Below are 23053 nucleotides of genomic sequence, written 5' to 3' on the forward strand. Positions count from 1 at the left end.
CATATTATCGCCTATTTTATTGAAGTTTAGTTTTGACAAACTGACTATAATTTATCAAGTTAACCTACGAATTTAAAACACAGTAATGTTTATTTTTTTTATAATTCTAGGCTCTTAACGAATCTTCGGTATTCAACGAAGAAAGAATGAAAAGGGCTTTTCAAGAAATGGAGGAACACATAACTAAACTCGAGAATGAAAGAAGGGATTTAGTTATTAGCCAAAATACTAACCGGTCCAACATAACGCAACTTGAAGATGAATGTCAGATCCTTAAAGAGAAATTGAAATTAGCACAAAACGAAGCTAATAGTCATAAAGCCAATTATGAACAACTGAAGTAAGTGTTTGATGACTCTTTTTCTCAATATTTTCTTTCCAGGGAGGGACGGATGGGAGTAGAAAAAAATAATCTCTTAACGGCAGACCGATATCCGCTCCGTTCATGACTGACGCGACACCTAGCGCCTTCACTTGACATTTTTAGATCTCACAATTTGAGGTTAAGCATACGATAAATTATTCATATTGTGTAGTTGCAAATTATTGATAATTAGTTTTTTAACGAAATTTTTCTAATTTATGTATAAAATAGATGTAGTATTAAGAACTGGGTTTCTAAAAATGCATCACAATTTATCTTTTCAACCCCAAACGGAACAAAAAGGGAAAATCGATCCTCGTTTTTAAACTAGAAGTAGTAATTCAAAGGACCCCGCAGAAACCTTATGGGAAATGGCTCTCTGTCAAATGCTCTAAAACTTTGCGTTCTGGTAGTCCTTGATGTGTTGAAACAAAAACGCAATGGGCGCATAGCTCCAAAAAATCATGGTTTTAAGATATAAGCCTCTGAAGTTATAGGTACAGTGAGGACGTTTGACTTGGAATAAATTCATTTTCTCGAGAATGGGCGACTCTATAGATAAATTACAAATCAGGTCGATTTTTATTTTTAAATTACAATTTTTTGGCATATTATGTATCATACTGGTGACGTCATCCATCTGGGCGTAATGGCGCAATCGATGATTTTTTTAAATAGGAATAGGGGTCGTGTGATAGCTCATTTGAAAGGTTATTCAATTCTATATTCAATAATATAAACATTAACATAATTATTTGTATAGGGTGCCCAAAAAATTTTTTTGAATTAAATTAATTAAGACAAAAAGAAGAATGTATATAATTTTTTAATTCGAAATACATTTTATTGTTGTCCGAAAACAGGAAAAAATGTTTATTTGATAAATAAGTATTGTTTTTCGCTTAAATTCAATATTAAGCTGCCACACACCTGCCTCTTAGTAGTTTGAACATTATTTAATTTAAGCGAAAAGCAATGTTTATTTTTCAAATTAACATTTTTTCTGTTTTCTGACAGCAGTAAAATGTATATCGAATTAAATAAATTATAAACATTCTTCTTTTTGTCTCAATTAATTTAATTAAAAAAAAATTTCGGGCACCCTGTATAAATAATTATGTTAATGTTTATATTAATGCATAGAGAATTAAATAACCTTTCAAATAAGCTATCTCACGACCCCTTTCGCTTAAACTAAATGTTCAGACTGCTAAGAGACAGGTGGGTGGCAGCTTTAATATTGAATTTAAGCGAAAAACAATATTTATGTATTTCGAATTAAATAAATTATATACCTTCTTCTTTTTGTCTCAATATAATTTAAAAAAAATTGTTGTTCATCCTGTATAAATAATTATGTTAATGTTTATATTATTGAATATAGAATTGAATAACCTTTCAAATGAGCTATCACACGACCCCTATTATTATTTAAAAAAATCATCGATTGCGCCATCACGCCCAGATGGATGACGTCACTAGTATGATATATATGCCAAAAAATTGTAATTTAAAAATAAAAATCGAAATTATTTGTAATTTATCTCCAGAGTCGCCCATTCTCGAGAAAATGAATTTATTCCAACTCAAACGTCCTCACTGTACCTATAACTTCAGAGGTTTATATCTTAAAACCATTATTTTTTGGAGCTATGCGCCCATTGAGTTTCTTGTTCTACACATCAAGGACTACCAGAACCCAAAGTTTGACAGAGCATTTGACAGAGAGCCATTTCCCATAAGGTTGCTGCGGGGTCCTTTACCGGGCCGTACTGCTTGTTTGTAATTGGTACAACCACAGGCAAGTTTACTCCATTAAATTATGAAGTTTTCACACTATTGACATTTATGAAATTTTGGCAATATTGACATTTAAAATTCTTAGGTTAATTAAAGGGGGTATGGTTTGAAATCAACATATCAAGCACATTTTCGTGAATTTTTTTCGAAGCTATGGTAGAATTATTTTATTTTTAAATTAAATAAACATATTAAGTACAATTCGAAGAATATTTAAGAAAACATTCAATCCAAAATATTGAAAAATAAGCCATTGGTGGCAAATTTTGACAGGCAGCTCAAAAAAAATGGATTTTGCGGTGGACACCAGAACTCATCACAAAAAATTCAAAAAGATTTAATTAGCTTATGAGTTTCACGAGGTAACAACGTCGAGTTTTTTTTTATTTTTAATGATTTTTGAATTTTTGGTATCACACAGAAGTCAAAAATACGAAATTTTTGATAAAAATTTTGTGAAAACCAACAGATTTAATATTGTTGAACAAAAAATAAGCACCAAACGAAAAATATCTCGACGTTGTTACCTCACGAAATGTCTATGCAAAATTTCAGGTAGATCGGACAAGTAGTTTTTCAGTTACAATGTCCACCGCATTTGAAAAATCAGTTTTGAGAAACATGCGTTTTTAAGTTTTGACAACTGCATCTTCATCTTCTTATTTGTCTGCCAAATCGTAAAGTGATGAACATTGGAATATGTTTTTTGAATTGAGGAATAATCTACAAAAGAGAAGGCGAACAGTTGTTTAACGTTTCTCACTACGCTCAAGCGTGCTGGCGCGAAGCCGCGGCAAAGCGAGTCAAAGGTAGGGATATTCAACACTCTGTATATCGGGTAATTTTACTCCGATCAATCTGAAATTTTCAGAGAGTATTTTTGAAAGTATGCACTTTTATTTGAAATAATAAAAAAAATTAAATATTTCAAACCATACCCCCCTCCCTTAAGTTATATGGGCGATTTTTGTGTTTTCGGAGTTATTCTTTAATTTTTAGATTTTTAGTCTGCATTTATATAAAAAAACTGTTGTTTTTAGAACTTTAGCGACGTATTATTATTATTAGTCTTATAAGTTGTCCGATACCTACTGATTACTTGATTACCGTCGAAGGCCGACATGGTCAACCAAAAAACAAGATGAATCGGGTGATTTTACTAGTGACATTATTGCGTGTGAATCTGTCTTTTGAGTTTACTCCTTTTAGTTTAAATCGTTTCTCTAATTTACAGTGCTATTCAAAAGTCCCGTCCGCCCCTCGTATCTTTTCAACTGTTATACTTATAATAGTGAAATTTGGAGGGAGGAAATAAACGGACGTAGTCTCCTCAAATAGTCATAATAGGTGCGTAATAATGACAGAGGACGTTACAGCGCTGTGACCGATAATTTTAAATAGGACCTTATGGCAAGTGATACTTCGTTTGCAAGGTATTGAACATATTTATTCATTCATACTAATTTTGTTTGGGTTTAAGTAAGTTGATTTTGATGAATAAATTAAATAAATATAAAATTGTAGTTTCCCATTTAATTAATAAAAATTCAAACGTCCGCCTATGGTTACTTGTCAAAAAAGTTGACGTTTTTCAATTCTCTAGTTGCTTTACGGCAACGTAAACTATTTTGACAAGTAACCATAGGCGGACGTTTGAATTTTTATTAATTAAATACGAAACTACAGTTTTATATTTATTTAATTTGTTCATCAAAATCAGCTTAAACCCAAACACAATTAGTATCATTGAATAGGTATTTTCAACACTTGTCATAAGGTCCCGTTTAAAATTATCGGTTAAAGTGGCTCTGTAACGTCATCTGTCACTACTACGTCACCTGTTTTGACCATTTGAGAAGTCGAGGTCAGTTTATTTCCTCCCTGTAACTTTCACTGTTATAAGTATAACCGTTCAAAAGGTACGATGGGACTTTCGACTAGCACTGTATATGTAATTATTGGAGATCTATAAAAACTACATTTACTATTTTGGCCACTATTAGCACAATTAAATACGCAACATTTATTTACTATTTTTGACAAAATTTGTTATATAAACAATGACAACACAAAGATAGCTTCAATATGCCATATGTCGCCGCTACTCACGCTGGCATCCTGTCAGGGTATCCCCACCAAGGTCACGCACGGAGCGAATACAGACGGCTCTAAAAACGATAAAGAAGTCGGAGCTGGAGTATACGGAGGGAAACTAAGGCACAGTTGAGTCCCTGAATCTTTACCCGTGCGTCATCATTTAAAGCATACGAAATAAGTCGATGATAGTCGAAAATTGAAATTTACTAAACGCAACAGCAAGTGACAGTAAGTGACTTGCTGTTGCGTTTAGTAAATTTCAATTTCCGACTTATCATCGACTTATTTCGCATGCTTTAAATGATGACGCACGGGTAAAGATTTTGGGACTCAACTGTAATCAAGGGAGTCTTACTGGAAGCCTAGGTAATCAGTATACTATTTTTCACGCGGACATTTATGCTATATCGATGTGCCGACAGGAACTAATAAAGTGGAACTGCAGGGACAGATCTACAAAAATTATATCTGATGACCAGGCGGCATTAAATGCACTGGACTCGAATCGGATTGACTAAGTTATTTTGGAACTGACTTCAGAATTTTATTCGAATCAGAAAACGTAATAAAATACAATTTAAGTTGTGAAAGACACGTTTCGAGTAAGGGCCAAACCTAAAACTACATTTTTGAACCATTGTCTGTAACAATTATACCTTTTGAACGTTTATCTTAGAGGTTACAACCCAGACAATATATTTGTCAGCGACAGAATTGGAGACCAGGTGACAAAAATCGTTGGAAGCGCCCTCCCAAAGACACAGCACAGACCAATAATTTGTCTTTCCAACGCGGCAGTCAGATACGAAATTGTTCCTTTCAAGAGAAGGTTCAACTTTACTAAAGCAAAATGGGAAAAATTCTCTAAAACATTGGATCAAGAAGTTTCCCAGCTAGAACCTTGCCCTGATTCATACGATAAATTTGTAGAAATCGTAAAGCAAGTATCACGGAAATTTATCCCTAGAGGTTGTCGAACTGAGTACATAGCGGGGCTCAATGAAGAATCTAAACCCCTACTTAAAAGATACGAACAGCTATATGAAGAAGACCCTTTCTCGAAAGCGACAATACAGGCTGGGGAGGAAATGTTACATGCGATATCCGCCAACAGAACGGAAAGGTGGTGCAAGCTGGTCACGAGTCTGGACATGAAACAAAACAGCAGACGTGCCTGGAAGCTGATTCGGAATCTTGGCAACGATCCCGCTGCTCCGGCAGTCAACATGACAGAAGTCACACCCGATCAGATAGAACATCATCTTCTAATGAACGGTAAGACGACATCAAGAAAGAACAAGGTGAGAGCTCAACGGAATATCGACGAAGAAAGAGATGTTCTAGTGACCTCTTTTTGTCTAGAGGAGATGAGAGGCGCGATCCATCAAATGAAAGATAATAAAGCGGCTGGCCTGGACGACATACGAACAGAGCAAATAAAGAACTTTGGACTAAAAACCGTAGAGTGGCTCGTAAAAATGATGAATTGCTGCATCCGTACAATACAAATCCCAAAATCTGGAGAAAAGCTAGAGTGGTAGCCCTCTTAAAACCAGGGAAGGATCCGGCGGATACAAAGAGTTTTAGACCTGTATCTCTCTTGTGCCACCTTTTCAAGGCCTTTGAAAGAATGATACTGAACCGGATCGCAGAATATGTGGAGACTAAAATTATTCCAGAACAAGCAGGATTCAGGCCCGGAAAGTGCTGCTGCAGTCAAATTCTTAATCTCACCCAACATATTGAAGATGGTTTTGAACGGAAGGAAATAACAGGAGTAGCGTTCATAGACCTAACTGCCGCCTATGATACAGTTAACCATCAACGGCTACTCGCAAAACTCTACGAAACTACAAAGGACTTCCGACTAACAAGGTTAGTGAAATGTCTCCTCCAGAATAGACGCTTCTACGTAACGCTCCAGTCCAAGAACAGTCGGTGGAGGGACCAAAAAAAATGGGCTACCACAGGGAAGTGTCCTCGCGCCGTTTCTATACAACATATACACCAACGACCAACCCATACACCAACAAACAAGGCAATTTATTTACGCTGATGATACAGCGGTGGCAGCTCAGGGAAGAACCTTCAATGAAGTCGAAGTGAAACTGACAGATGCCCTGGGAGACTTAGCTCTATACTATGATAAAAACCATCTGAAACCCAATCCCACAAAAACCCAGGTATGTGCTTTCCACCTGAGAAACAAGCATGCCCGAAGGTCGCTGGAGGTGGAATGGCGTGGTCAGATGCTGGAACACAACAAGACGCCAAAATACCTTGGCGTCCGTCTGGATAGAACTCTGTCTTACCGATACCACTGTCAAGATGTCAAGAAGAAAGTAAGTGCCAGAAATAATAGAATAGAAATATGCTTTATTGTCACTGAAAATTTTTACAATTTTATGGACAAAGCTTACATACAGTCAAAAGAAAAACATAATATAAATAACAAATAACAACTACAATTTACTAAAATTAGATAAATCGTCAATAATGTACAGTATACGATATAAAAGCCAAGACAAAAACAATTTATTGCAAAATATATATAAATTGCAAATTGAACATACAATAAATAAAATAAAATAGGTACAACATAAGGAACTGACAAGTTTATGCTACTGCGCATGGAACCCAATTTTCTTAGTTATTCATTAAGAAATTCTTCTATTGAATAATATGGTCTTTTGGATAGGTAGGCTTTTGTCATTTTACGGAACTTAGGGAAAGATGTTGCAGATTTAAGTTGTAACGGAAGATGATTGTACAGTTTCTTTGCGGAATATAATATAGATTTCTTTACTAACTCAGTGGATGGAATCGGTAAATAAATATCAAAGATTGAATTTCTGGTGGAGTAAAGATGATTGGGCCTTGATGGAAAGACATGAAGGTGTTTACGAATTAAACAAACCGTTTCTAGAATATATAAAGATGGAAGTGTTAAAATTTCGTGATCTCTGAAGTAACTTCTGCAATGTGCAGATCTTCTGAGGCCAAACAAATATCTTATTGCTCTTTTTTGCAATCTAAAAATGACATCAAATTGAGCAGCTGTACTAGAACCCCAAAAAGGAAGACCATATCGAAGATGAGACTCGAACAACGAAAAATATGTTATTTTAGAAGATGCTAAATTGAGTTCCCTTGAGACAGATCGTATTGCATAGCAAGCTGAGGCGAGTTTCTTACTTAACGAATCGATATGAAGGGACCATTTGAGGTTGCTGTCTAAAAAAATACCAAGAAATTTTACAGAATCAACGGTACTGATCTGGCTGTTATGAAGTGGCAAAGGTTGAAGAGCTCCTTTATAGGATAATGCTACTGTTTTATTTACGTTAAAAGAGAGTAAATTAGAGTCAGACCAGGTCTTTATCGTCAGTAGATCCGAAGTTATAGTTTCATGAAGAGATGCAATAGTTGAGTTGCTCCAAGTGATACTGGTATCATCAGCAAAAAGAAAAATTTTCCCATTGATTTTTAAATTAGTGATGTCATTTATAAAGATAAGGAACAGTATAGGACCCAATACTGAACCTTGTGGTACTCCACATACGATGTTTTTGAGACTAGAGTCAGTATCATTTGCTCTAACTAGTTGTTTCCGATTATTCAAGTAGGATTGGAACCAATTCAAAGAAATACCTCGAATTCCATAGAAATTTAGTTTTGTAATCAAGATGTCGTGATTTACACAATCAAAAGCTTTGGCATAGTCGCAGAAAACAGTGGCAGTATAAAGATTATTGTTTAGTGCTTGGTAAACCTCATGTAGTACAGAAAACATGGCATCAGAGGTACATTTATTTGTTAAAAAGCCGAACTGATTTTGTGATAAAATGTTGTTATCGACGATAAAGGACATAAGTCGAGTTTTAATGAGTCTCTCAATAATTTTGGAGAGTACCGGTAGTAAGGCAATAGGTCTATAGTTGCAGGCATCAGATTTTTCGCCACCCTTATGAAGAGGAATAATAATGGCTGTCTTTAGGCACTCTGGAAATTTACCTTTTTCGAAGGAATCATTAATTAGTGAGAGGAGGATTTCCAACACATTTTCTGTGAGATTAGAGAAAATTTTTATAGATAGTCCATCAGTACTACAGGATGATTTGCTTTTGATACTATTGATTGTTTGGATAAGTTCAGAGTTATCGACTGGTCGTAGAAAGAATGAATTCGAGACCTGTCTTGAATTAGGAAGATAGGAAATTGGATCTTGTTGCGGCAAACTTGTTGATGTTATATTTTTACTCACATTAACGAAGTAGTCGTTTAGACTTTCAGGATTTGGAAGGGAAAATGATTGAGCTGTGTGAGTTTTATTTCGAAGATCGTTTATTATAGACCAAGTTTCTTTTGCAACACTTTTAGAGCTTCCCAGACGATTTTGATAATAGGCTTTTTTAGCTGACCTTTTTCATCCGCAAGCTAACTAATACAAAATGGGGAGCACAACCACACACTCTCCGCACTTCTGCCTTGGCATTATGTTTTTCGGCCGCGGAGTTTGGAGCACCAGTATGGGCAAACTCTGCTCACGCAAAGAACGTCGACGTGGCTCTAAATGAAACGGTCCGTATAATATCGGGTTGCCTGAAACCGACACCTATCGAAGAGGTATACCCCATTGCTGGAATTGCTCCACCACCAATCAGGAGGAAGGTCACGTCAGAGGTAGAACGGAAAAAGCAGGAGACGGACCGAAGACACCCCTTATATGACCACCAAACTCAGCCAAGCAGACTAAGATCTCGGAAAAGCTTCCTGAAAACATCAAGATCCATCCCCGAAGCGCCAGAGACGCGCCGAATACACCTATGGCAAGCGTCAACTACCGCGACACATTTTCCTCCCTCGGAGGAAATGGCTGCTGGACACAATTTACCGTATCCGACTTGGAAAGCGCTAATCAGACTAAGAACCGGCGTTTCACGTTGTGCTAGTAACCTGAAAAAATGGGGATACCAGGAGGACGATACCTGCGACTGTGGCGCGGTTCAGACCAGCCGGCATCTACTATCATGCACAGAGATGAGAGAGACCTGCACAGAACAAGACTTAATTATAGCAAATGACAGGGCCATCTATGTGGCCAACCATTGGAAATACAGAATTTAAAGTTGGTGTTCCGGACACGGAAAGTAAGTAAGTAACGTTTATCTTCGGCTTCATGTCCATAATACTCTTAATGTCAGTAATACATTTCGGTATGTTAATACCGGTTTTTCTTTCTCGAAATTCGCAGAGTTACACATACATATTTCTTAAGATACATATTGTCATTGAAAAAAATGAGCCGATAGGGTTAAAACACTACGTTGTGTGTATTCTTCTCTTCATAATCGTGGTAAAAGAGTTTATAGGAAATTATTGTACCTTACGTTTTATTTAGCAATACAATTTAAATGTTGTTTACCAATCACTTGTTTTCTTGAAGTTGGCTGCTATTTAATTGCAAAATTTTCCAAGGTTTTGCTTTTACCGGGAAGAGATTGTAGAAAATATTTATGTCTTAAGAGACTTGCTATCCCGTTTGTGGAAACATATTGAAAGTGAATATGCTGTTTAAAATATTTAATAATTCACCCGCACACTACTTTTGAATTTTTTATGCTTAAGAAATTTATATCTTTCGTCAGAAGGATTTTTTTAAGTCTGTTTAATTTTTTCTTTCGATTCATTCTGATAGCTCGACAATAAAGCATGTCACGCAAACTGTCGAAGGTTCAAACCTTAAATATTAGTAATACTGCGACCGATTAGTGATATTACCGGGATTACTTCCGTAACGTAAACAGCTGCAACTGATACAAGGAGCGGAGAGCATCAAACTGTGAATTGTCAAGAAACACTACCGCATTTTTCATCGTCGTTCTAATATATTTGTATTCTGTTTTACCAAAGTAAAAATAAGGTATAAAGTTGATATATTTTATACTTACGACTTCATTTTAATTTACAGAATACTTCATGATCAATCAAACCGAGCATTGTCTGATACACAATCCCAGCTTCTCAGGGCCGAAACAGAATTGCAGAGTTTACATTCCAAGATGAATCTTAGCCATCGGGAAACGTCCGGATATGAAAGAGATATCGCTCGTCTACAAGGAGATGTAGAGGTTATGAAGAGTCAACTAAATAAGATTGATAAAGAAAAGGACGAGTTATTGGTAAGTATATTCTACACTTTTATTGCAATTATCTACTGTTTCTACATCGACGAAGCACATTAAGCTGGTTTGTGCTATTTTATAGATTTGTCAAATATGCACCCTGGCCATATACTTGACGTAAGAACGCTAACGTCAGGGAACCGAAAACGATAAAGGGAACCGAACGGTGTAACAAAATTTAGGGTAAAATCGCTAGAAAACGAGAGCACTAAAATCCTCTACCAAAGATAAACGAAAGAAAAGATATCCCGGAACAGCATAACAGAAAAAGACAGCAAATCCTGGTCAAAACTAAAAGCTAATAACAAAGTGTAATATACAACGTTGGGGTAGTTTGAAGAATGTATTTGTCACACATAAATAATTGATCTCTACGCAAAATTCTACACAACAATCTCTTGTCATTAGTAATTCACATCACTCTACTCTTTCCTACTTTGGCGTTGAAGTCCCCCATTATTATAGTGATGTCTTTATTTTTCAGATGACGCAGCCCTGTCAGATGACCGTCTTTATATGATCATAAAATATCTCTATGTCACCTCTTTACTACTGATGGCACTAAGTAAAAATAATTCATTCAATTTCGGCGGCCTTCCAACGAGTCTTCTGCTATACGGCTATGTTTTTACAGATGTTGTCTAATCTATCTGGTTCCATTCGGTTTACATTTTCGTTCCAGTTTTTCTTTCTTGTTTTTATCCATCTGTTAATATTTTGAATTTTGCATCGTTCTCATATACTTTGCTTTCTGTTGCTTTGTCTGTCTCTTAATGATATGCCGGCTATTGATCTTACATAATACTTTCATTTCGATATTGTTGATTTGTTGTTTCGTCTTTCTTGTATCGGTCCTTGTCTCCGCTGCATATGTTAGGTCTTCCATTTTAAATTAATTCCATTTATTTTTGTGTTTATTATTGTACGTAACTATTATAAACCTTTTTTTTTTGTTTAAGTACATGTTTATTTTTTTAGAATGTTGTAGACGATAAAACTGAGCAAATAGACAAACTAGAAAATCAACTTAAAGAAAAACGACATCAGATCAGTGCTTTGGAAATTGAGAATAAAGAGATTAAGAGAAGACTGGGGTGAGTACTTTTTGGTTTAATATTGTTTTATTTGGCACCCTTTAAAACGCAGAATAAAATTTACGATATTCCATGATATATGAAATAATAAAAATTAAAGTAAGAATTACATATTTCCTTGTATATTAGCACTATACTGTGTTTGAATATGTATAAGACACAGGACAACAGTACACTACAATTTGCTCTCTTTTTTCAAGATGACTAAATGACCATTCTATGTCTTTTTAACGCCTTTTTGCTTAATAAAGGCTAGCATAATACGGTATGCGGCAAAATAAACAGTACTGAAATTCGTATGCCTCAAATTTGTATGTCAGGCGCCGAAACGTACTGAGTGGTTTCCGAACGTCGTTATAACGTATGCGAATGTCGTGATAATGTTAAGGCGCATTTAAATCAAAGCGAACACGAACGAACGAATTCGTAGGTATTCGCTTGGCTATTCGTTCGCTACAAAGTAGGGCCATTTACATTGAAGCGAACTTTCGCATTCGTTAATGATCGGGAGTGCATATTATTGCTCGCAGATGTTTTTAAGATGGGTCAGTCACACATTGTGTTTAAGTTTATTGTCGTGTTTCTTGTTGGGTAAATTTTAATACAATAATAGCTTATTGTAAGCTTATAAAATGCAATGTGTGTTCTGTAAGGAAAAAAATATGTCATATTCATAAATATAAGTATAAATTTTGATACGATTTTGTACTGTCTCTATTCTATAATTATTTAATTTAAAAAATTGGATTTTAATAATTAAAATGAAATAAAAATTATTTCCAGACTCAAAAATAATTTATCCAGGTATTTTTTATTATTTTATTGAAAATTTATTAATATTTTATTTAAATCTGGCATTATCAACTAAAGTTTGAGATAAAAATGTCTAGCAATTATAAATTCATATTTCTTCTTCTTCTTAAGATGCCGTGCATTTCTGCGTAGGCGTCCACCGTACATTGTCTTGTTTATAAAATATTATTGTTTTTAGCAGCATTGCAAAGCATTTTATAGCCGTGGATTCTTGTCCACTAGCGTTCCCCTCGTAATATGCGCCCCAAGTATGCAGTCTTCTTACTTTTAACATAATTAAGAAGTTCCCTATCCTGCAAACCCGCTCTTTATAATACTTAATCATTTCTGACTCTGTCCGTCCATGATATTCTAAGCATTCGACGTAGGCACCACATTTCAAACACTTCAAATTTGTTAATGGAACTGGCCTTTAACGTCCATGCTTCCATTCTGCACAAGAGCACAGGTCAAACGTAACACTTTTTAGCATATAAATTACTGACAAAATATTTGTATTCATATTTCTAATAATAACAAAAGTAATGACAAAAAAATTATCTTCTTAAAATAATTTTGAATTCAATATATTTAGGTAGGCACCTGTAATGTGCTTCGAACTAATGAAAGCAATCTGTATCAGCAGCCAGGTAGCAGGTATTATCGCTGTTTGAGGGAGCATAGTGAATAATATATTAAAGAACCAGCTTTCTTAAAATTCTTCCTCGAAAAAGTTGCTTGTTCTTGGTATTTTGACTATATTATGTTCAAATAATAAATTGTAAAATTGGTGTATCAAAATAAATTTGCTTTTAATTAATTCTAGCAATTAATTTAATTTGTTTACCTCATTAGTCTTTCTGGGTTGAAATTTATGTAATAAAAACATTCGGCTTTTAAAAGCAAACCACTTCGAACCCTCTTTTTGTCTTTCTCGTCTAAATGATACCAGAAGCTAATTCATTTTTTTTAGTTCAGAGACATCACAACCCATTCCTATAGAAATGTCAAAACAAGCATCAGTTTTTCTGTTTATTATTTTATATAGCTTCGATTTCGTGTTTCATAGGCGTTATTCATTTCTATATAACTCAATTAATTGAAGTATCTTTTCATTGGTCCATTCCATATTGCAAAATTATGTTTTCACGACTACACAATAAACAACCCTCAAACTAATGTTTGTAAATAAATTAAATCAGTACTTCTAAACGAATTCGCTTGTTACCGTCTATCGACTGTCCACATTGAACAACGATTTCCTTTGATGATTCGCTAACTTACCGACATCGGTTGGAACATGTGCGAATGCGAACGAACTCGTTCGGTCGTGTTCGATTAGCTGTACAAATACAAGAAAGTTAACAAACGAATTGTTCGTTCGTTCGTGTCCGCTTTGATTTAAATGCGCCTTTAGGTGCTTCAGAATATTTCTCAGTTTTGCAGAAACAATTTTTATGATGGAGTCGGTCATACGGAAAAGGTCACGAAAGCGGTCGAAGCTTAAAATCAATAGTGGGTTCAGCAAGACGGGACAACTTGTCACACTGCCAGGAAGTCTCTTCGAATACTGCGCGATGATTTTGGGAGTTGCCACTCACCAGAACTAACGCCACCAGATGCGTACATATGGGGAATGCTGAAGGAGTCAGACAGATCCACCGTCTGCCATTTCGGAATTGCGGACTAGAATTAAAGATTTTTTCGTGCCAGGCCAGAGGGCATCTTTAACATCTGTTTTATCGGGAACGTGCGTCGTCGTGAATAATGTTTGCAAGGCTATAATGTATACTAGATATATAAATAATCATAAACATTTCAATATTCATTTCAGTACCGTTTATTTTGCCGCATACTGTATATACCTATTTTGATGTTACTTTCTAAAGCTGAATGTAACTGTAACTTTTGATATTAAGCATAATGTATTCAGACTGTTTGTTTTAAGATTTTTAGATGCTGTCTTTTTAATCAAATTTTTATGTATGTTTTATGAACATGTTTCTGATTTACATAATCTAATTTATTTGCTAATTATAAAGAAGGTTTTGTGTAAATCAAATGAATTTCGTTACTATTTTTTTATTCCTTGACTCATCAGGAGTTTATCTCGACCTTTACTTATTAGTTATTATTTATTATCTGGTGCTAAAACGCTAACGTCGACTAAAGCGTCAACATAAAAATTGCAATGTTATACTTATATGGGATTAGCCTGTTTGTTTGTCCTTATAATTACATTTTAACCAAAAAATACTTGATGTTTCGATTTCCATCCCGGAAATCCGTGTTTTGTGTTTTTTGTAGATTTTTTTGACGGCTCTCTGAAACATAAAATCAACATTAGTAAATACACTGCAATGCCAAAGGTGAGCGCGTTGTCTTCTTTTGTTATAGAGCTACGATTATCCAGACTTTATTATATGTTTGCTAATAGTTGCTGTTTGGGTCTTCTGTACTTCCATCTATGGAACACACCATACCTTAATATCTCTCGCAGGATCTGATTTGGGTGGTCTTCTAGGTGAGCGAATTTTGTTCTAGCTTTTTCCTCCATCATATTCAGTATACTTATTTGCTTTAGGTCTCTGAATAGGAACCGCCCAGTGACGTATACGTTTGAAGCTTCTCTAAGGCAGTTATTGTGTGCTACATGCATCTTTTTTTATTGCTATGACTTGTGTGTCCCCATGCAAGATATACAAGTGGAATAATTGGTAGTATGATGCTGTTTATCAGTCTTAATTTTTTTTCATAGCTAATTTGCTTTTTCTTTAGGGGCTGATTTAGGGGCTGTCGAGTTAACATGTGGTGTGAATATTAGACCTTGGTCCATTGTGACTCCTGGGTATCCTAGGATGGGTCTGTCTGAACTTTTAGCTGTTCTTCTGGGTTATGTCTTCTCTTTTTGAAGATAACCGCTTGTGTCTTGTCTGAATATTTTGCTTTCTTCCATTGGATACTCCATTCTTCTATCGTATCCCGTACTGTCTGTAGATTTCTTACAGCTATATCCAGGTTTCAGTGTTTTGCCGGGATTGCAGTGTCGTGTGCATAAAAGCTGATTAGAGTCTTCCGGGTGTTCATAGAACCTCTGCTGTATATAAGGTGATAAGACTGCCCCCTCTGGTACTCGAGCCTCCGGGATTCCGTGTTCAGATAGAACTGGTCCTATCTGGACCCTGAACCTCCGGTCGCTTAGGTACGAGATGAGTTTCGTCATGGCCCGCTGTATCCATAATATCTCATTTTGTAGGTCAGTCCTTCATGCCACACTCTGTCGAAGGCTCTGCTTACATCCAGGAAGGCTGCTTCTGTATATTGCTTGTCGTTGAATCGAGCTGCTATGTATTCTGTAAGTCTGAGTACTGGAATGTTGAACTCTGAATCCGAATTGTGCTTGTGGGATTAATTCTAGCCTGTCTGTCTCTGATTGGAGTCTGGTTTAGTTGATTCGCTCTACTATCTTACTGACTGCTGGAAGTTAGCTGGACTGACAGTAGCTGTAATATTTTTAAACAAGAAAATAGACGATTTCGTTTTAATTCAAATCTGTCTCTTGCCATCCCTCGATAGCTATTTCTAGGTCTACCCGGTGTCAAGAAGGCTTTGCAAGAAGACAAATTTGAATTAAAACTTCCGATCTTCTCGGTATAAAAATAAAATATTTATACCGTAGTAAGGTTAGAACGAAGATGGAGAAATAAGGAAGAGAATAACGCAGGCAAACAGAGCTTATTTTGCCCTCTCCCATATATTTCGGTCAAAAAGTGTCCACCGAAATACAAAGATGAGAATCTATAAAACCTTAATTCGACCAATAACATGCTATGGCAGTGAAGTCTGGGTGCTGAAAGAAACATCCAAAAACAAACTCGACACATTCGAAAGGAAAGTACTTAGGAGAATACTAGGACCTGTGAGGGAAAACGGAATCTTCAGAAGTCGATACAACAACGAGCTTTATCAACTTTATAAGGAAACGCCCCTGTCAGACTTCATTAGATTACAAAGATTGCAATGGGCCGGACATGTGATAAGAATGGGAGAGGATAGGCTACCAAAACGAGCACTGAATGCTAGAATGCAAGGAAAGAGACCGGTTGGGAAGCCACGAAAGCGCTGGGAAGACACAGTAAACAGCGACGCACAAGCCCTTTTAGGAGTCCGTGTATGGAGAAGAGCAGCCACAGACAGGCAAGGGTGGAGGCAAAAAATAAAGGAGGCCAAGGCTCAATTTGGGCTGTAGTGCCGTAGAAGAAGAAGAAGGTTAGAACGACCTCTAACGGGGAATAAGTGAACTGAATGTCGACACGAATCACACATGAAGGTCGACACATCTACACGATTTGAATTAAAACGAAACCGTCCATTTTCATTTATACCATACTTTGTATTAGAGTACAAAAGACTCGTTTCATATGGGTAAGACGGATGTTGGAATATTTTCCTAGCGGCGCCTTTTGATATTTTAATATCTGGGTTTACAGAAAACTTGATTCGTGTCGACATTCATTTCAATTTTAAACATGTTTTACTTTAAGTAAGTTTTAACAACAGATTACCGTTGGTTTCAAAATTTTCGTATTTAGATAATTTTATGTAATATTCTAATAGAAAACAGAATAAAAATTAAACTTTTTATTTCAAAATAATATATTTTGAACACATTTGAATTAATTTTCCTAATATTAAACACTTATAACTGTAATTTCAGTACGGTTTCCATTTAAATACTCAGCTAATACTACTGTAGGCGACATACATACACTAACAGTCTCATTTCCTATTGTCCTAACTTTTCGTGCATACCCTGGTATACACTCACACACTCCCAAACGTTCCTTGGACCCTTCCCCGAGTACTTCGTCCCTTCCATTTCGTTTAGGAACTAACCAAGATCCCCTAGAACAGGGGCCCTGTGTGTACATTTTATGGCACTGTCCTTTATAGCGGATAAGTCCCTTGGAGCGATCACAGAGTTCGAGCATTGGCTCACAATCTTTTTTAGCACACACGCACACTCCGTTGTAGCTAATACCATCTATGGACGGTCGAGTGTCGAAGTCGAACGCTACTACTCGATTGGTGGGACAAGGACCACGTATCCCTATTCGGTAGCATTTGTTTTCATCTGGAAAATAGAGGCTACCGCGTTCGCAAGGTTGGCGGATGCAGGTATTTGAATCTAGAAGAATCTGGCCTTTGGCACAAGGACCTTTCGTGTATAGACGGTAACAAGACGTGGAGTTTTGGTAAGGAATGTACTTTGGTTTACAATGACAGGAGGCGTGGCTATCTGTAGGCAACTGTAAGTCGTATTTTTGACCTGACGAGCATGGACCAGCTGTACCTAAAAATAATTTTTTATTTATTTTATTTTTTCTTTACTAGCAATTAAACATTTTCTATAGGCTCATTTGTTTGCCATACGGTAGCAGTAGGTACTCTTGACAATAGTACTTATAGACCAGGGCGCATCTGTAAAAATATTAGTACATTTGGACGTTGAGGGGTGACATAACTTTAAAAGTATTCATTTCCGAGAAAAGTTGTACTGACATAAAAGTTGCGTAATTAAATTTCCTATAATATAGAATTGGTGAAAAATTAAAAAAATAGTCACCCTTGTTGCAAAATAGCAATAATTGCTAAAACACCATACAAAAACAAGTATTCGCATTTTACGTTTTTCAACCATTTATGCTACACTTAGGACCTTCATATTTCACCCAGAAAAGCTTTATGATATAATAAAACAATACTGTAAATTTCATTAAGATCGGTTCGATAGATTTTGCAAAATAAATTTTGCAATCCAGCTTTCGCAAAAAAAATTCATTTTTTCAAAATGTTACAGGACTGAAAATAAAGCAGATAGCAAGTTGAATTTTTTTTGCGTATGGAAGTGTACTGTAGGATTTTTTTTAACAAACATTAATTATTGGTGCTACGCGCAGGACAGCGGATAGTTTGCTCTGATTGGGCATTCCAATGACCTTTGATAATGATTGATACATTTTAATTTTTATAACATTTCGATATAAATAAATAAATTTGTTTATTGCAAAATAAAAACTCATACTCTATCCTTGGAAATAACACTATTTTTAGCAAAAACTTTCTTTGTTCATATTTTAACTTAGAAAATAAAAGTTTATTATTTTTAAACATATGCAATTGTTTAAACAATATTTCACAAACAATAATAAAATTAGTTTGATTTTTGTGGAATTAAAATATTAAAATACAACAAAATATAGAGTAAGAAAATAATATATTACATAAAGATTGGAAGAAATTTTGGTGAAAGTCAACTTGTGTAAATCGAACACCGCCGTCCTGCGCGTAGCACCAAAAATTAATGTTTATTTAAAAAATTTCCTGACGCCGTGGTAATTATTCGATTTTCATTTTGCAAATTGCAAATGAAAGGTACAGTACACTTCTATAAGCAAAAAAAATCAACTTGCTATCTGCTTTATTTTCAGTCCTGCAACATTAAAAAAAAATGATTTTTTTTGCGAAAGCTTAATCTTAAGATCTTAATGAAATTTACAGTGTTGTTTTACTATATCATAAAGTTTTTCTGGATAAAATATGAAGCATGTGTAGCATAAATGGTTGAAAAACGTAAAATGCGAATACTTGTTTTTGTATGGTTTTTTTCGCAATTATTGCTATTTTGCAACAAGGGTGACTATTTTTGAAATTTTTAACCAATTCTATATTGTAGGAAATTTAATTACGCAACTTTTATGTCAGTACAACTTTTCTCAGAAATGAATAGTTTTAAAGTTATAATCAAAAAACCAATAAAAAAATCGAATTTTTCCTTCATGTTTTGACATTTTGATTATTTAAACAATGTTCCGGACCATTTTGAGTGGGAGGATCATTTAAATATTATTATTTGAGTTATTTTCAAGCAATTTCTGCAAACAAATTTGAGTCACCTCTCAACGTCCACCTCAAAACAGATGCGCCCTGGACTATTATTCATAAGACGAGAATATATCCACTGAGGCCCGCTTGCTCATTCGGAGTTCAACTCAAATTTAGCGCCATTACCGAGTTCCAGGCATGAAGTGCGTACCACCGTACAACGCACGTCATGCCTTGAACTCGGTTATGGCGCTGAACTTGAGTTGAACTCCGAATGAGCAAGCGGACCTAATAAGTAGTACTCAGACTTATAGCAAATGTGGAACAATGGCCATACCAGTTTAAGAGAATATATTACATTCACTGCTTTTCGCCGATGACCAAGTCATTTTTGTACAAGATAGGAAGGACATGGAATATATGATAAGGAAATTAAAGGAAGAATATGAGCTATGGGGACTCATGATGAATATGAATAAGACCGATTACTTATGTATTGGATCCAAGATTGCAGATTTGGACTTAGTTTAGAAGATACTATTACGAGTTGTAAGACTTTTAAGTATTCAGTGATAAGCCGAGATGGTACTTTTATGAAATATGTAGCAATGAAAATAGCATGGAGAAAACAAGCCACAAAATCACTCCATGGAGTGATATGGAACAACATTCTAATTGAAGAAGACAAAAAAAGGATCTTCTAGCTAGAGTATAGTGCTGATTATTACCCTATATGGAGCTGAAGTATGGCCAATGACAACCACAATACGAAATGAAATAAGAACAGCCGAATTGGACTTTATGAGAAGATGTCTACAAATCACCAGAGGGGATAGAACAAAAACAGAGGAAATATGGAACAGAATGGAAGAGAATGCTCAATTACAAAAAAGTTAGAAAACAGAGCCCTGCAGTACGGACATGTACAAAGAATGCCAGAGCACAGCTGGCCGAAAAGAATATTGGAGTGGGAGCCGCCATGAAGAAATCGGAAAGGAAGACCTGCTATGACTGGGAGAATAGAGTGCTGTGGAGGACGACAACGGCGAACTCATAATTGGAAAAAGCCAACGAAGAGGTAGTCCATAGTACACTTTAGCCATTAATTTATTGTCTATCTTTTTTTGGGGTTTCTTCAAGTTAGTGGTCTAAGGAATGGATGTAGTTCGATATTCAATATGTTACGCATTTATTCGCTTATACTTATATTGTTACCGATACCCATGATGATATTATTACCAATGATTTTCTGAGTTTTTGTTAGAATTTTAATAATAAATATAAATAAAAATCAAATTTTTTCGGTTAATGACATACCTAATTCAAAGCATTGTTGACTTTCTTGATGGTAGTTCGCCAAGTTGTTGAAACAATTACAGGTCTTTCCTGGAAGGAACAAATGGCCTTTTTCTTGACAAGGTCCTTTTGTGTAATGCTGATAACAGCGGTTGTCATAATGTCTATAAGATTAAAAGTAATATTAGTCAATCAAAATAAATAAACAATCTGATCGGCCTATGGGGGAGCGGTACGGCAAGGGATAAGGGCTTGCGGCTCAGTGATACTCCCCATAGATCCCTACCGGAAGGGCGTTGACGCCTAAATTCCGGTGTATATATGAGGTCATGAAAGCCAGAGTGGCCTAACTGATTTTAACATTACTTCATATAATCAAAGAAAATGATCAGAAGCTATCAATGTCCGATTGTTTTAGTAATTGTATGTTGACCAACAACAATTCTTGGTCAACATAAAACTGCTAAACCAATCGGACATTGTTAGCTTCTGATCATTTTCTTTGATTGTGTAAAGTAATGTTAAAATCAGTTAGGCCACTCTGGCTCTCATGGCCTCATATATATGTTCCACTTTTTCATATGTTACATACAAGTTTCCGCGGGAGTATATGTGCTTTCTGTGGTTTTCCGGGTTTGACTCCGCGTTGAGTAATTTTGGTTTTTAGAAAAACCATTATTTTGCCGACGTTTCGGCAAAATCACACTTGCCATTGTCAAGTCAGGTAGTTCCGCTTCTCGCTGCTGCTTGAAGTAGACTGAATTTGTTCTTATATAGTTGATTATGATGCGTTCCTTCGCCTGACCCATTTATTTCTTCATTTCGATGTTCTTGGTCTGTCAGTCTTTCGGATCTTGTAATCAAGGTTTTGAAGACTAAATTTAATTGTGCAGGATGGTGATGTGAAGCAGCATTTAGATATCTGTCGGTATGTGTCGGTTCCCGATACACTTTATGGTCTATGTGTTCGTCTTGTTTCTTTATTACTAACACATCTAAGAATGGTATTTGATCGTTTTCTTTCAGTTCCATAGTAAACTGAATTTTATGGTGGATATTGTTGATGTGTTCTAAAAATGCCTTTAGTTTTCCTTCTCCGTGGGTCCAGATGATAAAAGTGTCATCAACATATCGAAGCCAAAGTTTGAGTTTGTATTGATCTGTTTATATTGCCCGTTGTTCTATTTCTTTCATAAACAAGTTCGCTATTACTGGTGACTGTGACAGAGGGGAACTCATCGGTGCTCCCTCAACTTGTTTATATCCTTGTTCCTTATAGATGAAATATGTATTATTTCAGCAATGTTTGGTTAGGTTTAGAGTATCCGGTGATATTGGATACTTTTTTGCTTATGATGTCCAGTGATTCCTCTATAATAGGAACATTCGTGAAAAGTGAGACCACATCGAAGCTGACTAGTAAATGTCCCGGCTCAAGAGTCACATCTTTTATACGCTCGAGATGAAATGGCTCGCGTTCTTGACGTAAGAATCCGCTTCCTCTGCGTATGGTTACAGCTGTTCAGCCAGAAATTTTGCCAGTGGTTTTAAAGGAGATCCGATGGAGCTAACAATTGGCCGCAGTGGTAATCCTGCCTTATGTACCTTGGGTAGGCCGTAAAATTTTGGGCATCTTGACGACTTCTCTCTAGGTACGAGATGGAACTGTTGTTCTTTCTTGATGTTTGAGGCTTTGATCTTGGCTTTTGTTATTTTCTCTATATATGTTGTCGGGTCCGACGAGATGCTTTGATATGTTGTATCATTTAAGATGCCGTTTATTTTTGTTTCGTAGTCTTGAATATTCATCACTACCTTAGTGAAAACGTACCAAAAATCAAACCAACTAAAACATATCGGGCTGCTAGTATCGAATCGTAACAAAATAACGTGGCATGGGTGTCGTAGCGACATCTGCTAAAAGCAAGATGAAGTGTGTTGATAACGATTAAAGTAAACTGTGACCCAAGGCATAACCATACCTAGTGTTGGAAAATTCTCGAGAATGAAAAATCGGAGAATATTCTCGATATGGAGAATTTTCTGAGAATGAACCCTATGACGCGCTTAGGGATATTATTAAAGATGAAATAGAGTATTAAAAATCATGAAATTATATACAAAATTATGAGACGAAACAACAATGTTCTCTATATAAAAAAATGCAAAACAACAGAAAACACAAAATTTGTTTGATAAAAAATGAAATTTTCTTCTTAACAGCAAATGATGGATGTGGTGATCTAATCTGAAAAATATGAGGCCTCAGATTTAGAATATATTTCTATCATTAGCTCTTCCTGGTCATCTACATTCTGCATTTCAATGTACTGATGAGAAGTTGTGGGATTTTGTTTTTCTTGAATCGCCAGCTCAGTCATGGATTGGTCTACGTGTAACAATTTTAAATTGTGAGCAATAAAAGTTACCTTACCAGCCCGTTCAACAGTAAGCCGGTTTCTTTTAGAGGAGTAGATAAAACCATAAGTACTGAAACTTGTTTCCGTCGCTGCACTGGATGAAGGCATGCTTAATGTATC

At 35.7% G+C, this 23053-nt stretch overlaps 2 protein-coding genes across 4 annotated transcripts in view; one reads left to right on the forward strand and one right to left on the reverse strand.

The window, feature by feature from the left end:
* LOC114335520 (centrosomal protein of 135 kDa) overlaps window positions 1–23053 on the forward strand; it is a 268776-nt gene that overhangs the window by 55634 nt on the left and 190089 nt on the right. For both annotated transcript variants that reach the window (XM_028285774.2, XM_028285775.2), the window contains exons 13-15: window positions 111–340; window positions 10233–10443; window positions 11425–11540. In XM_028285774.2, the coding sequence (XP_028141575.1) occupies window positions 111–340; window positions 10233–10443; window positions 11425–11540 (557 nt within the window). The remainder of the gene's footprint in view (window positions 1–110; window positions 341–10232; window positions 10444–11424; window positions 11541–23053) is intronic.
* The window catches only part of LOC114335521 (uncharacterized), a 92460-nt gene continuing 86365 nt past the window's right edge, over window positions 16959–23053 (reverse strand). For both annotated transcript variants that reach the window (XM_028285776.2, XM_028285777.2), the window contains exons 5-6: window positions 20535–20677; window positions 16959–17685 (exon numbers count right to left, since the gene is read on the reverse strand). In XM_028285776.2, the coding sequence (XP_028141577.1) occupies window positions 17024–17685; window positions 20535–20677 (805 nt within the window). In that variant the 3' untranslated portion in view covers window positions 16959–17023. The remainder of the gene's footprint in view (window positions 17686–20534; window positions 20678–23053) is intronic.

This window comes from Diabrotica virgifera, chromosome 3, assembly GCF_917563875.1.
Source record: "Diabrotica virgifera virgifera chromosome 3, PGI_DIABVI_V3a".
NCBI classification, from domain to species: Eukaryota; Metazoa; Arthropoda; class Insecta; order Coleoptera; family Chrysomelidae; genus Diabrotica; species Diabrotica virgifera.